Source organism: Cervus canadensis, chromosome 31 (genome assembly GCF_019320065.1).
Source record: "Cervus canadensis isolate Bull #8, Minnesota chromosome 31, ASM1932006v1, whole genome shotgun sequence".
Taxonomy (NCBI): Eukaryota; Metazoa; Chordata; class Mammalia; order Artiodactyla; family Cervidae; genus Cervus; species Cervus canadensis.
Genome location: NC_057416.1, coordinates 24,765,009 through 24,778,975, shown reverse-complemented (window position 1 = coordinate 24,778,975; position 13,967 = coordinate 24,765,009). Strand labels below are relative to the sequence as shown.

General features: G+C 53.8%; 1 protein-coding gene across 3 annotated transcripts in view; it reads right to left on the bottom strand.

Moving 5' to 3' along the window:
- The window catches only part of RBPMS (RNA binding protein, mRNA processing factor), a 198,420-nt gene that overhangs the window by 13,833 nt on the left and 170,620 nt on the right, over nt 1-13,967 (bottom strand). The window contains exons 6-8 of one of the 3 annotated variants that reach the window (XM_043454307.1): nt 13,765-13,895; nt 2,890-3,018; nt 934-1,003 (exon numbers count right to left, since the gene is read on the bottom strand). In XM_043454307.1, the coding sequence (XP_043310242.1) occupies nt 2,926-3,018; nt 13,765-13,895 (224 nt within the window). In that variant the 3' untranslated portion in view covers nt 934-1,003; nt 2,890-2,925. Of the gene's footprint in view, nt 1-933; nt 1,004-2,889; nt 3,019-10,882; nt 11,128-13,764; nt 13,896-13,967 lie in introns of those variants that run through there. The other 2 variants (XM_043454308.1, XM_043454306.1) reach the window with 2 other exon arrangements.

Here is a 13,967-nt window from a genome sequence, read left to right as displayed (position 1 = left end):
AGAAGCCTGGTTTTTCCCCCTCTCATCACAGATTAGTGACCAGTTGACAGATGACTACTGTTCCGAGGGTTATAGGTATGAGGGCCAGTGGTTCAGGTTCTGGTTAAGAGATGAGGGCCAGGTTTCCCGAGGTGTGCTCTAAGTAAAACCTGAGTCTCCTAAGATTCTCTGAGAATTCTCTAAGATTCTCCCAAGATTCCTGGTCTCAAGTTTGAGAAATACTGCATCCTAGAGTTTCCTGATCTCAAAGATTCACAATGCTCACGTTGTTAAAAAGTTTCTGATAATTGCTTGGTGAAGAAATCTTTTTAGCTCCAACCCTGGAAAGCATGCAAGTCTCTACCCAAGGACAAGTACTCTTTGACCATACTCAGAAATACACTGGGTTAGGGGAAGGAAAGGTACAATCGTGGCTTATTGAAGTTGATGTCTTCCAGCACAAAAATGTCATCCCTCATGTTACTTATTGCCAGAGGAAGAATCCTGACGGGTCGGAGGGTGGATGGACACGGGCCACCCATGAGGGGTGGGGTTTCTGAGGCTCTGATGCCCATCGCTAATCCTCCTGTTTGGCGAGTCTCTGCCTTCTGACCCAGGATGAGAGCCCTCTGGAAGTCCTGACCTTTTATGGTACCCAGAATGTCAGCAAGTGAAATCCGCCCTCAGCAGTACCCCTGGAAATGGAAACAAAGGGGCCCTGAGCCACCAGCTGAGACTTCAGGTCAACAGGGCAACCTGCCTGAGGGAAGTCAACCTCAGAACTCTCTGGGCCACGCGGGGCTCCTGAGGTGAGTGGAACGACCTCGGACGAGCCCAGGAAGCACCTAGGAGTGGGCGCTGGGGCAGGACAGGGGCCGCCCGGTTACAAACATCTGCTCTGTCCTGGGCCCGTCCAGGCGCAGGACACGGTTCTTGTTGAAAGCAAGTACTTACGTAGGATTCAGCAGAACTGACGGGACTTCCAGCCCTGAGAAGTAGCCTCGGAGGGAGGGAGCCAGCGCATCTGGAAGACATGTGGGGAGAAGGCTGTGAACCAAGGCCCCGGATGCACGCCCACTCCTCACAGGGCGGCCGGGCCCCCACCCCCTTCACTGTCCCCAGGTCCTTGCCTGTGGGCAGCTCCCCATCAGGGGCTGAAAAGCATCAGAGCCGCATCCTGAGAACGCCTCCAGAGGACCATGCTCTCGGGAGCCCTGGTGGTCCCCTGCTCCCAGCCTCCTTTATAGCCACCATCCCCATGTTCACCCAGCATCACCCAGGCTGGGGGGCCAGCCTGCCTAACGGTCGGAAACTTGTCTGTTTGGTCAGGAAGGGACAGTTCCTGACATCATCCATGCCAGTGGTCGGGTCAGGAGGGCTTTTGAGAATCTGCTCCTGTGCTTTTAGAAAAGGCCTCTGGGGTGTCTGGTACCCCGTGGCCTCTGCTCACTCTGTGGGACCCCGCCTCTTCTGTTAGGTTTCCAGAATGCAAGGCCAGCCCGACCCACAGATGGACTGTGATGCTGGGTGCGCTTGGCAGAATGCTCTCCATCCTGTATGGAGGAAAATGTGAAAAAAACAAAAGGGCAAGTGCCCTTCGGCTTGAACAGACGTCCATCTATTGGCATGGTGGGCTTTGCCCCTAAGCATTTGGACAGAGGCGAGAGATGAGAGGTCCCCATTTACCCCTGCTTCCATTTATACTCCCCACCAGCCCCTGAGCATCACAGAAAGCAGCGCTGGGGCTGGGGGAAGGCGGGCAAATTACAGCAAAGGCAGAGGCTGCCAGCAGAGGATCCAGAGGTGGTACCCTCTGCAGCACGGCAGGAGGAAGACTGCTCCTTATTTCAGTTCATGGGAGCTCGTTTCTAGAGTGGAATGCGATTCTGGGAGGAACTTTACCCGGGCAAATCAACTTCCGTGGTTTAATAAAATCAAATCTGCAGCAGAACCCCTTTTTCACAGCCATCTTATTTGGCTCTCCAAAGCGTGAACAGATGAAGCAACCCCTCTGGCTGACCCAGAGGTGCAGGGGGCCTGGAGACCTTCCACCTCCTCTTACCTGATAGGTACAGGTGGGGAACTCGGCCAAGGGCTGGGGATTCTGAGTGGTGTCCACCACGGTCAGAGCCCAGTGGGCCCAGGGCTGGCTCAGGACCCAGGGCTCAGGCTCCTCCAGCTCTAACTAGATCCTACACGCTGGGCTGTCTGGGAATGCGCCCAAGAGGGCCCACATCGGACCCTGGCCTTTCCCCGTGGGGCACGTGCAGAAGTCTGCAGGCCCCTCATCTTCGACCCCGCATCCTTCACTGAGTGACGTGTCCCTCTGACTGTCATTCTACCGTGAGGGGCCACACTGGGGACGCCATCCCCGCTCGGAGCAGAGGGGTCTGGCCTCGCTCACTCCCTATACCAAGGGTGTATATGGAGCTTCTGCCTACACCGGGACTCATGGCTTTGTGCATCTAAATCCACTTGCTCACTAAGCAAAGGGCAGAGTTAGAGCTGCCTTCCTGAGAAGCCCTTGGGCCAGCTGTGCCTTAGAGACCCACCAGGGCAGAACATCAGATATGACTAGGAACAGGTTTACCAGCCAAAGTGGGGCCTCTGAATCGGGAGGATGAAGCTGTATTCCTGGGGGGGCCACCAGCTGGTACTGAAGCTCTTTTGGGACCGAACCAGAGTCTTTTCAATACTCATAGCAACAAAAGGGACACGGATCAAACCTTCGCATGCAGGTAGGCTAAAAACACGTCATATGGGGAATTTAGGGGGTGCAGAACAAAGGAGGTAGAGATAGAGGGGGAAACGTGGGAGGCAGGGGCGGAAGGGAGAGAGGGAGGGTAGAGGACAGGGGAGGAGGGGGAGAAGGCAGAAGGGAGAGGCGCAAAAGAAAAAACTCATACCTACCCATGGCTTATGGCTTTGTGCATCTGAATCCACTTGCTAAGCAAAGGGCAGAGTTGGAGCTGCCTTCCTGAGACAGGTAGTAAAGGATGGGGCGGGGGCACAGCCCCGTGGCAGGTGGGGGCTGGGAACCTAGACACACAGTGGAGGGGGGATGGGTCCGTGTGCACCGGGGTTGGGGGCGAGCAGTGGCGGCGGCCGGTGATGCCCAGGTGCGGGGCTGGGGCGCGGAGCCCAAGGCGCGCTGGTGTTTCACGGGAGCCCGGGGGAGAGGGGGGACCGCAGGGTGGATGGCATTACTCCCGTTTCGGTGCAAGTGACGGTGACAAGGAGATCCCCCCTCCCTGTCCCGCACACCCGCTCCAGCCTCTCCACGCACACATAGCCTCGCACTCTCCAGGGCCCCTGCCTGCGGTGGGGACCGGAGCCCCTTGGGTGATGGGCAGGCAGATGCTGAGCCGGGGGGCCAGGAGATGCCGGGCTCAGCTGAGCTGAGGTACAGTCAGCCCACGGGCTGGTCCTCAGGGAAGGTGAAGGGGCAATGGGCCCGAGACTTGGCCACTCTTGCGCATGCCCAGAAGGTGGGCTCTCCCCCGCCGCCCCGCCTCTCCCCCACCCCCTCCGCCACCCCAAAGGCTGCCTCCTTCCAGCTCTACGGGGCTCAGCGCCATCCCCCTTCCAGCAGGAGCTGGCCGAGCCTGCGCTTGCCATTAGCAATGTCCCAGTGCCCGAGGAGGGCAGAGCAGCAGCAGAGCTCACGGGCAAAACCCCAGCATAGGCAGCCAGCCCTGGGGGAAGAAGTGTTCTGTGCTAATCACCGCTCTCCTCTGAGAAAACAGAGGGTTCATCCTTACGCCCACTCAGACTGCCGTTCTGCTGTGGTTTCTGGCTCCGGGTCACTCGTGGCCACTCCTGCCCTGCGCCTAGGGGCTAGTTAGACGCGTCATAAACACTGGGGAAACCCATGACTTGCTGACTCTGGCTTGAGGGGCCATCGAGCGTGGCTGACCTTCCTCCTAAGGCCACCGTCCTGATCAGCTGAAAAATGCAGCGTGCTCAACCCCATGTACGCTCACAATGCTGTGTGCAATTCCGGGGGCCTCAGAAGTCCCTGAAAGAACCTCTAACACAACAGATATGATCCAAACTGATCCTGCTATTATTGCTCTGCACCAGAGACTGCTAGACACAGCGTGCAGACAGCACCATGTGAGTAAGCAGCATGGAAGACCCTGGGCGCTTCCGCTAGAACCTCATCCTGACTCTTGACAGTCATCCCTGTTTCGATTCACCAACCAGGGAACACACTGGGGTTCCGCCATCGCGTTTCTTGAGGAACCTTCCTCCCCAAGGCAGCAAGGGTTAGTCTCTACCACCTCAGCATCATACCAGCTCCAGCGACTGGTGACAGGAGGAGAGCAGCCAGGTAAGAAATGACTCGGTGCAAAAATAAAGTGCTAGAGAAGAGGGCGAGATACCCAAAAAACATCCATCCTCTTCCATGTATAGATGAGGGACTAAGGCCCAGAGGATTCAAATACAGTGACTTCACATCCTCAACAGTGTTGCCAAGGAGAGGAAGACCTTGACTGGGCTCCAGAGTGGGCTGCCTGCCTGCCCCACTTGCTCTCCTATAGCAGCTTTTGAGGAGCACCCACGGCAAAGCACCCAAAAGGCTACTATTTCATTGTGCTCTTCCTTCCTAGTGACAATGCCATCATCATCCCACTTGCCTTTAGAAACAGTCACGAGAAGTGCTTACTAGGCGGCTGGCTCAACTCCTGGGAGCCACCATTAATAAACATCTCTCGGTTTAGCTATCTTCTTCTCTGTGGACTCAAGGGACAAGTCTAGACCAGTGGTTCTCAGAACATGGTCCCCCGACCACCAGCATCACCTGGGACCATGTCCGAAATGCAGAAACTGTTAGGGGGAGGGCTCAAGCACCTGCATTAATCAAGTCCGCCAGGTAACGCTGCTGCATATGCATGCTCAACTTTGAGAGAGCCTGCTCTTGAACACGGTTTCCTAAAGGGCAGCCGGAAGAAGCGAGTCAGGCTCTGCAGTCAAGTACGTTTGAGAGAAAAATGCACCGTCTCAGCAGATTCTAGATCCACATCAGTATGGGAAAAGCTCCGAGAAGTTGAAACAAACCTGTCTGGCCTGATTTCATCCTGGGTTTCCCAAGTTTATCAGATCACATCATCTTTTAAATTACGTAACAGCGTTGAGAAATGCTGGTCTGGAAGATGCCTTCCAGTGGTGACATTTGGCGGATGCAAGAGGCTGAGTATGCCGATGCATCAACCAGCTCTTGAACAAAACTAACCAGAGCTGGCCATCACCAGACCAGCTGGTTCCCTGGCTGTCTAATCTACAAGGCACAGTCGCGACTTCCCTTTCCTAAGGCGGATGCTGGGCCTGGATGCAGACTTCCCAGCACCACACTCAGAACCAAGCTCTCTCTCCTCTTGAAGACATGGAAGATTCTTAGGCGGGTTTCTCCCACTGTCCCCAACACAGAGCCCTTAAGACCCTGCTAGAGCTTTCTCAGCCGCAAGCCACCGGCCACCAGCCACTCATACGCTATTTAATCATGATCAACTCTGCCCACCCCCGACTCCGGCTCTATAGCTCCGCTCTTAAGCGGTTTAAGGTCAGGTCCCACAGCAAACTCCGCTGCGGGCTGTGGAGAGGCGGCCAAGCCGGAGACTTCCTCTGGTCCAAGAAAGTCCAAACTCACCCAACAGACCCCAGTGATGATTCACAATTACAAAAAAGATGACCCTCATGATGGGATGAATTACAGGATTCTGTGAAACAGCAACCCTCCCCATTTCTAATAAAGCATTTGCCAAAACCAGAAGAACACTTGCCAGGAATTTCTCTACCCCACAAGATGAGGCCCATTGAGGACCATTCCCTAAAGGAACGTCCAAACCCCACAGTCTCCCTTCGCCCCCTCCTACTCTTTCCAAGGACAAGGAGGACACAGAATTGCAATCAGCATTTCTTACTATTTCTTTTACAATACTCTTTGCCATGCGACTGAACAACTCTGCCTGGGGCGATTAAGCAAATGGCTGTTACCTAGACAAAAATGTCAAGATTTCTGTGAACTGGTTCAAAGGTTGAAGTTTGCCATCTGACCCACTCCAACAGCTGGTGGGGGGGTGGGAAGAGAAGGCCGAGGCCAGGGCCCAGCCCCATGACCTTGCACCATCTGAACAGGGTCTGAACAGTGGGAGGTTGTGGGGTCTGAGTCCAGGCAGCCACAAGGTCTAGATCCCAAGAGCAAGGTCCTAGGCCAGTGAACCCCTCCCGCTAAGACCTATCACGGCCGGACTTAACTAAACATAACCCTTCAGGGATCATCTTCTCTTCTGGCCTTTTCAGATCTCTCCCCATCTCTCCTCAGCACCAGCGCAGCTCGCGCTTCCAAACAGGCATGCGAAATGTGCTCAGACATCCCAGAAGTTCACTCAGGACGCCACTCGGGTCGAAGGCACCCAGGCGTGTAACACCCTGTGTCAGATTAAGTCCGCAGCGCTGGCTGGTCATCCATATTTAATTCTGTCAGTCTGTTAATTTTTAACTATGTTTGCTATCAAGGGCCATTAGAGGTCTCCGGGAGCCGGGTCGGTGGAGCGAGAGCACTCGGTGGCAGAGTGGATGAGACTTGGAAGTCGGGCCGTCCCACTTTCCCCTCCTGTCACGGGCTCCTGGCCTTCCCCACCAGCAGTGCCGGCCTTGAATAAAACATGATCCCATTTGGAGCTCGTTTTCCTTTTTGCCCCTGTCACCACGGGTTTTCTTCACGGAGTTCACTTGCTTTTTAGGCCGCCTGCATCTTTTAATTCCAAAGTTTCTTGGTAGCCTTTCTTGGTTCTGCTCCCGAAGCTGTTTGAATCCATGTCCTCTCAGATGGTATCTGGGACTCATCCCGCCAGAGGCCAAACACCTGTGGGGGCGGCCAGCAGAGCTGCCCCGGCCTCCCCTCAGCTCACACCACAGCCCTTCTTGCCCGACTCCAGATGCTTCTCTTCTTTACCAAAGTGCGAAGCCTGGGCCCTCGGGTTTCTGCTGCTGGGGTACCAGTCCTGAGCCCCTGCATCCTAACTGCTTCTTAAGCTACAAAGGGAGGTCCCAGGCATCTCTTCTTGACCAAAAAAAAATAAATAAAGGAAATGGAAGAGCTATTTTAACAGTAACTACTGCTCTATGCCAAGCACTTTACTCTCTGCCTCAAAATAACGCTGTGAAATAAGTGGTTCATTCTTCCTACTTACAGATGAGGAAACGGAGGCTCAGTGAGGTAGCAAAATCAACAGAACAAAAGCCTGCCTAAAGCCTCCAAGTCAGGAGCATGGGCGGAACCTGTCATTCAAATTGGGCCTGTTGGATCTTCTGCACTGATGCCCTCTGCACTATCCCACTGAGACAGGCAGCCGGCTCAGCGGAGAACGGGCGGTCCCAGAGGGGGGCACCCAGCTGAGACTCATGGGGGCTCTCCCTGCTCACGAGGTTGGAGGGACATAGGTTGGGGGAGACACACAGCGTTGGGGGGATGTAGCCTTACAGCTGGAAAAAGAAATTGGAACCTGGAAAACACAGTGCCCTCCAAATGAAGGCAATCCTGCCACCTGCCCCCCCACCAGGAAATCTGCCCCGGATGGGGCGTGGGGAGTCCCGGCCTCTGCAGCTGGAGCAGTGGCTTTGATCAACGGGACCACCGGGCCCAACCACCAGACGGAACACTGGCTCTGGACTGCTCTGAGGCTGGTGAGGACAGGGCAGGGGCATACATCACTGCCTTATGAAGAGGCTCCTTGGGTCTTCAAAGACCAAAGAGCAGAGGGAAGGGCAAGAGACAGGACAGGTGGGACAGAGAAGGTAAAAGGGGGGAGAGCATCTTCTAGGCCAGGAGTTGGCTCCCGAGGGCGGGGGAGGCGGTGTTCAGCTACCAGGACTAGAAGGAGAATCATCTCCTCCCACCACCCAAGGCACTCAACGTAGCCCCATTACCTGGATACCAGGCTGGGCAGAGTCATAGCAGAAAGACTGGAGGGAGAATGAGCTAGAAGGCCCCGGGAAGGACGGGCGGGCTGACCAGCAGCTGAAGACTTCTGAGTAAAGGAACACATGTTACCACTGGTCTCTGGGAATCCAGCTGTTTCCTGTTGGGGACAGGCATGTCCGGGCCTGGCCTGCCCCCGGGGGCTGGGGGGCTCCCTCCAGGGGCCACGTTCTCCCAGAGTCGGCACCGGCTGCCGGGACCACAGTGCTGAGGCAGGCAGGCATCGCTCGTGACGGTGGGGAACGTCATTCAGGCCTCATCTCGCTCACCCGCTCCTCAGCCACCTTCCCAGCCTCTGATCTTCCCTCGGGCTGCAGCCACGAGGACTCTGCATTCCCGCGGGCGTCCAGGCTAGACATCCTCAGTGTCTGAACCAGCACAGTTCACGGGGGTAGCTAGTGCTGGGCTCCCTTCTCCTTGAAGATTCAAATGCACCTTGAAAGGCTAACATTTTCTAAGCCCTTACTGTGTGCGGCACCCCTGTTTTACATGAGGGATTTTTAGCCCCACTTTGAGTGTTGCTTAGTCGTGTCCAACTCTGTGACCCCAAAGACTGCAGCCTGCCAGACTCCTCTCTTCATGGGATTGTTTTTTAGGCAAGAATACTGGAGTGGGTTACCATTTCCTTCTCCAGGAGATCTTCCCGACCCAGGGATCGAACCCAGGTCTCCTGCATTGCAGGTGGACTCCTTTAAGGAACGTGAGTCAAGGTCACAGAACCTGTAAACGGCAAAGCCCGAATCTGACCAGGGAGCCCCAGAAACCTCAGGCCTTATGGGGTTGGCAGGGAGAGAGCCCCCTAGGGAGGGGCTGGGGGGACTGGAACAGGAAAGGGGGCCCGGTGCTCACGAGAGGCTGGGCCGTGAGCACCACCCCTGCCCTGCTCACCTTCGGTCGGTCTCCTATGGGAGCTGAGCCAGGGGCTCTTAGGTGACCAGAAAGTCAAACAGAAACAGGGAACGAGACAAGGCTGGTGCAGTCAGGAGACAGACTGCCAGGGCGTGGTTCCCCCGCCCCTACTCTGACCTTCACGGAGTTGCAGGTTTAAAGAGAAAAGCAAATGTCAGAGGATTAATAGTTTCATTTATGCCTAAGAACAATTCAAAGCCTTGAGCTGAACTACCTCAAAGGCAGTCCTTCAAGGCTGGGGTCTCTGGGGCAGAGACCAGCCCCAGGGCTACAGGATAAGACGTGTTTGGGAAAACCAGGCCTCAAGGATGAGGCTGTCAGGGGGAAGAGAAACCACACCCGAATCTCCTGACGCCTCCCTTTCCTCTGGGAGGCTGGCGGCTGGTGAGGGGCTGAAGTCGCCTCTGGCGGGGGGCGGGGGGTCGTCTGCTCTCAGGGCCAGCATTTCAACACTGGCTGCTGCCCTGGGAATAGGAGGGAGAAGCTCAAAGAACACAGTCCCCCCTCCGTGAGAGTCCCCAGGAGCACCTGGTAGGAAGCAAGCCCTGCTGACCTGCTGCCAGGCTGTGCGCTCACCTGAGTCCACAGTCATACCTGCCTCCCTCACCACGCCCCCTCTGACCAGCTATGTACCACACTTAAATCTGACTCACGCCAGACCATGCTGCTTCATCTCAGTATTCACTATGGGGGCTCAGAGACAAAGGAGATGCTTAATGAAATCTGCTTAAAAAAAAAAAAAAAAGTTTACAAATGCCGTTCTAGAAACTGCAGTGTCTGGGGCGAGGACCTGGTGGTCAGGATACCCACACATCACCCTAGGCCATCTCTCCCCCATGCCTTCTCGTCCCTGTTTGCCATGTCTTTTTCCCATGGTCCATTCTGGCATTTATTTTAGGTCTAACCTTTAGAATTTTTCCAGTATGTCACAAGGAGACCTCCCCAGGGGCCCGTCTTGCCCCGGGAAGTCTGTGGTTTCATCTGAAGACCTTCTGTTCGCGGGCAGGTGATGCGCTCCGGTCACAAGCTGCAGGGCAGTCCCGGGAGAAGACGTGCAGAGACTCGGGGCAGACGGGGCCCACGGAGGAGACACAGGCTGGTAGCCAGAACCTGCTTTTCTGGTCCCACTTACCTGCACAAGTTCCTGGCTCAATTCAGTGTGACTCTGGTCAAGGGTAAATGCTATTGCTTCTAGACTGTGGAAGAGGGCAGTGTGTTTTATTGGCTTCCTCTCAGCCCCATCAGCAAGCAGACCAAAAGCAAAAATGAACCCAGACTTTAAAAAAAAAAAAAAAAACAGCTGAGATGTGTGAATATGAGGTAAGAGGAGCTGTGTGGATCATCTTCCACGTGCACCTTTCCTAAAAGTCGTGAATGAAACCTTCCTCCCTCGTCCACAGTGACTCACGTCACACACTTAATACATTTCAAATACTGACGATGGTGGAAAGCAAGCAGGATGAGCATTTCTTAAAATGCGAATGATATACTCAGAAATCACCTGCTCTCTTATCTCTAGAAGTACAAAAGGCAGTACTGTGGCTTATAGTCCTTCTCCAATAATTCTTTACAAGTGGGATGTGATGTCCAACACGCATCTTCGATGTACATGGAGGCACCATATAAGCTGGACAAAAGTAGAGATACGAAGCATCAACTCCTTCTGCAGTGATAATTTCTGTCTCTCCTGGAACTTCCTTCTGGATCAGACAGACTGGAAAAGACATCCATCCTTGTTGAAGTGACAGCTCCCAGCAGGTGTGACCCATGGATGCTAGAATGAGCAACTTCTAATATGCAGCTCTGATGGCTCAGGAGCCCAAGAGGATCCAGGCAGCAGCATCGAGGCCTCAACCCTGGACCAAGTCTCCCTGGGATGCTGGCTCCTTCTCCCATATAATGTGTACTCAGCGTCCTGGGCCCAGCTCTCCCCAAATCTCCGTCAGAGATAGCATCTTAGCTCCAAAGTCGCATCACCGTGAAAAACAAAACGCTGCAGTCTACTTGAGATCATTTTTGCTCTAATTAAAATTTTTATTGAAATCTCTCAAACGTTACCAAGAAATAGTTTTTGCAAAAGGGAGGGAAGGGAAAAAAAACAAACAAACAGCTAACAAGCAAATTCAACATGGGAGCTCCCTCTGCTGGTCTGCAGTAGGTTGATATGTTACAAACACATTCCCAGAGACAAATCTAATTTGCTGGAGAAGTGGACAAAAGACAGGTGTGTTGGGCTTTGCCTCAGGAGAGAAACACTAGAAGAAAAAAAAAATCCATGTCTCAAAACAGAGCACAACATCACTAAGAAAAGCAAAATCATCTCAAAGCTGATCTCCAAAGACATATAATAAGATTTCCAGAACAAAAATGGAATTAGCCACTAAGGGGATGCTCCCTTCTGGCCTTCCCCTCTGCTCTACCACCAGTTAGTAAAAATTCTCTTAGGCCTTTTAGGTGAAGGTTAAGTTCTGAGTCCCTCGTCTCTGCCTCCAAATCTCTTCTTACAGGCTTCTCATCTACTTAGAGAAGAAAAAGATCCAAGGAGTCATTGGGGCAAGGCCTCTCCACAATTCCATCAAAGAATTAGTCTCTGGTGGGCCAGCTCTGAGGTATGGACAGGGCTGGGAATCAGGCGGCCTGACTCTGGCCACGGCAGAGCCACGTGCAGACTTTGGACAACTCTCTGCATCTTCTCTAGTCTGTGTCCTCATTTGTAAAATGGGTCAGACCAGCTGATCTGTCAAGCCTCTCCCAGTTCATTCTACGATTCTCATATCGGACAAAGACACTTAAATAACCATATCTGTTCATCAGTCTTTGCGATACAGAACTCAAGCTTGTACTGGGAATGAACCCCAACAAGAAGCGGGGTTGAGCGCAAGGATCTCACACTGGTATCAGATGAGAGTCCCACCAGCTCTAGGGCTGATGTAGCGATGCTAAGTGGATGCCCGGCTGGGAAAGCCTCAAGACCAAGGAACAGCTCATGGGGACCATGCCACCATGGGCGGTACACATCCCCGTAAGTCAGAACAGGCGCGTCCATTTATCTTGGCACGTCTCTCCTCATCCTTCCTCACAATGGCCCGGGCTTTCGGATCTCTCATTCCCGGTCCTGTTCGGCCAGTGTCAGTTCTTGCTTTTCCCGGGCAGTGGTGAAAAGGCTTTGTGGCTGTTAACCAAAGCCATGGGTACTTAGAAGACTATGCAAACTTGGCACCATTTCATGGTATTATTAACATGGCCTCGACAGTCAGTGGATCTGTATCTAGGCAGTCCAGGAAGAGGAAGAAGGGGGATCACATACCCCAGATGGTGGGGGTGGGCCACCAACAGAGAGGACTTTTTGAGTTGCTCCACGGCCTCTATGAAATTATGCCTGAGGCCCCCAGGAACATTCTGATAACCCAGCAGAAGGCGTCTGCTGCTTCCCTTTCCCTTCTCCAGCTCTGGCTACCTGCCGTTTCAAGACTGACCGAGCACTGATGTGGACAAAGATGAAAAGGGCAGCAAGGGAAGGAAAAGCGAACAGCACGGACAATGCAGAGATTGGGATCAGTCTTGGAATAACCCTGTAATTCTGTTTTCTGTGCCAAGAGCGGTCACCACCACCACCTACGTGTTTCTTCCCTACTTGGACTCTTTCCACTCGCCTCTCCCCACTCTGGAGGTCCAGGCACCACGGCCTTTTCTTTGTAGGTTTCCTGCACGGTACCTGAGAGGCCGGGCTGTCCATGCACGATCAAAGCATTGACAACTGAGCCGGGAGAGAACGGGAGGATGTCCATCTAACAACACTCTGAGCCCATGGCCTCCCTGTGAGAACCCTCACTGGGGCAGCTGGTAGGTGTCGTGTACAACACAGTTAAGTTCTGTACCACGTCAAAGAGTGTTAAGTCAGAAGGGTTTTCTGGCAAGCTGTTGATTTCACCCGGCCTGGTCAATAACCACTAAGCAAAACAACCCCCCGCCTCCCCAAACCTGTTCAGGCTGATGATATTTTAAAAACAGGCTTTTCTGCTTCTAAAGGAGTTACACATGGAATAAGACAAATGACAGCTATATTTTTTCTCTCTTATCTGCTATTGATCATCACCCTGGATCCTAACACGGATTACTACTGCTTGCAAGAAAAGCAAAGCTAAGAGAAACAATTTTTTTCCCCCCAAGGGAAGAGAAAGGGTTGGTAAGTAGACAGACAGTAATCTTTGTGAAGAAACACTGGAGTTTGTTTATAAAACTCAGGCTATTCTTAACCGAGAAAGAAAGCCGGTCAGAAGACACACCTCGACCCTGTCTTATAATTACATTTAAGACACTATATCGTACCTCCTTTCCCATAGGGTCTCTTAAAAATAAATGGAAGTGTGAATCTGGTCTTTGACACATGTGGGATAGCACACAGCCTTCCTCCTGGCAACTCCCGACATGCCCCCTCATCACTCAAGCTCCCAGAACACACGAGAAGAACTCTCCGTACAGAGGAACACACGCAGACACACGACTCGTGGGCCACGCGCACGCCTCCTTCCGCGGAACCCCCGCACAACAAGGCACACACGTCTGGGTTCCAAGGGCACCCTCGAGCTGGCTGGGGGAGGTCTAACCCGGGCCCCGTCTCCCGTGTGTGTGACATGAGGTGAGATCATTAAGGAAGAGAGTGGTGTCGTCCGGGGGTGGGGGGAACGTCAGGCAGTGGGTGATGTCACGGCCGTCAGACGGTCCTCAGAAGTCCCAGAGGAGTGGCGGCTGGATCAAGAGGGGGACATTAATCTCTCGGAGGTGGATCTGTTAGCCGGAGAGGTGTTAGTCGTACGGTGTGCTCTGGGGAACCAGGTTGGAAGGGACCGGTGCTGGGGTGAGTGGAGTCGTGGCCGATGGGCATCAATTACCTGGGCATGCAGTGAAGCGGGGTAGGTGAAAGCAGGAGGAGGCAGCGCAGGCGCTAAGTCCGCTGGGTACAGAGGGTACGGGGCCCACACTTCAGGGCTACTGGGGTAAAGTGCAGGCACTGTGAGCTCATCTGCAAGACAAGAAGAAGGGGACAGTTAGTGGTCACCCCGCCGCCGGCTCCGAGTCACAAACACACCTGCGC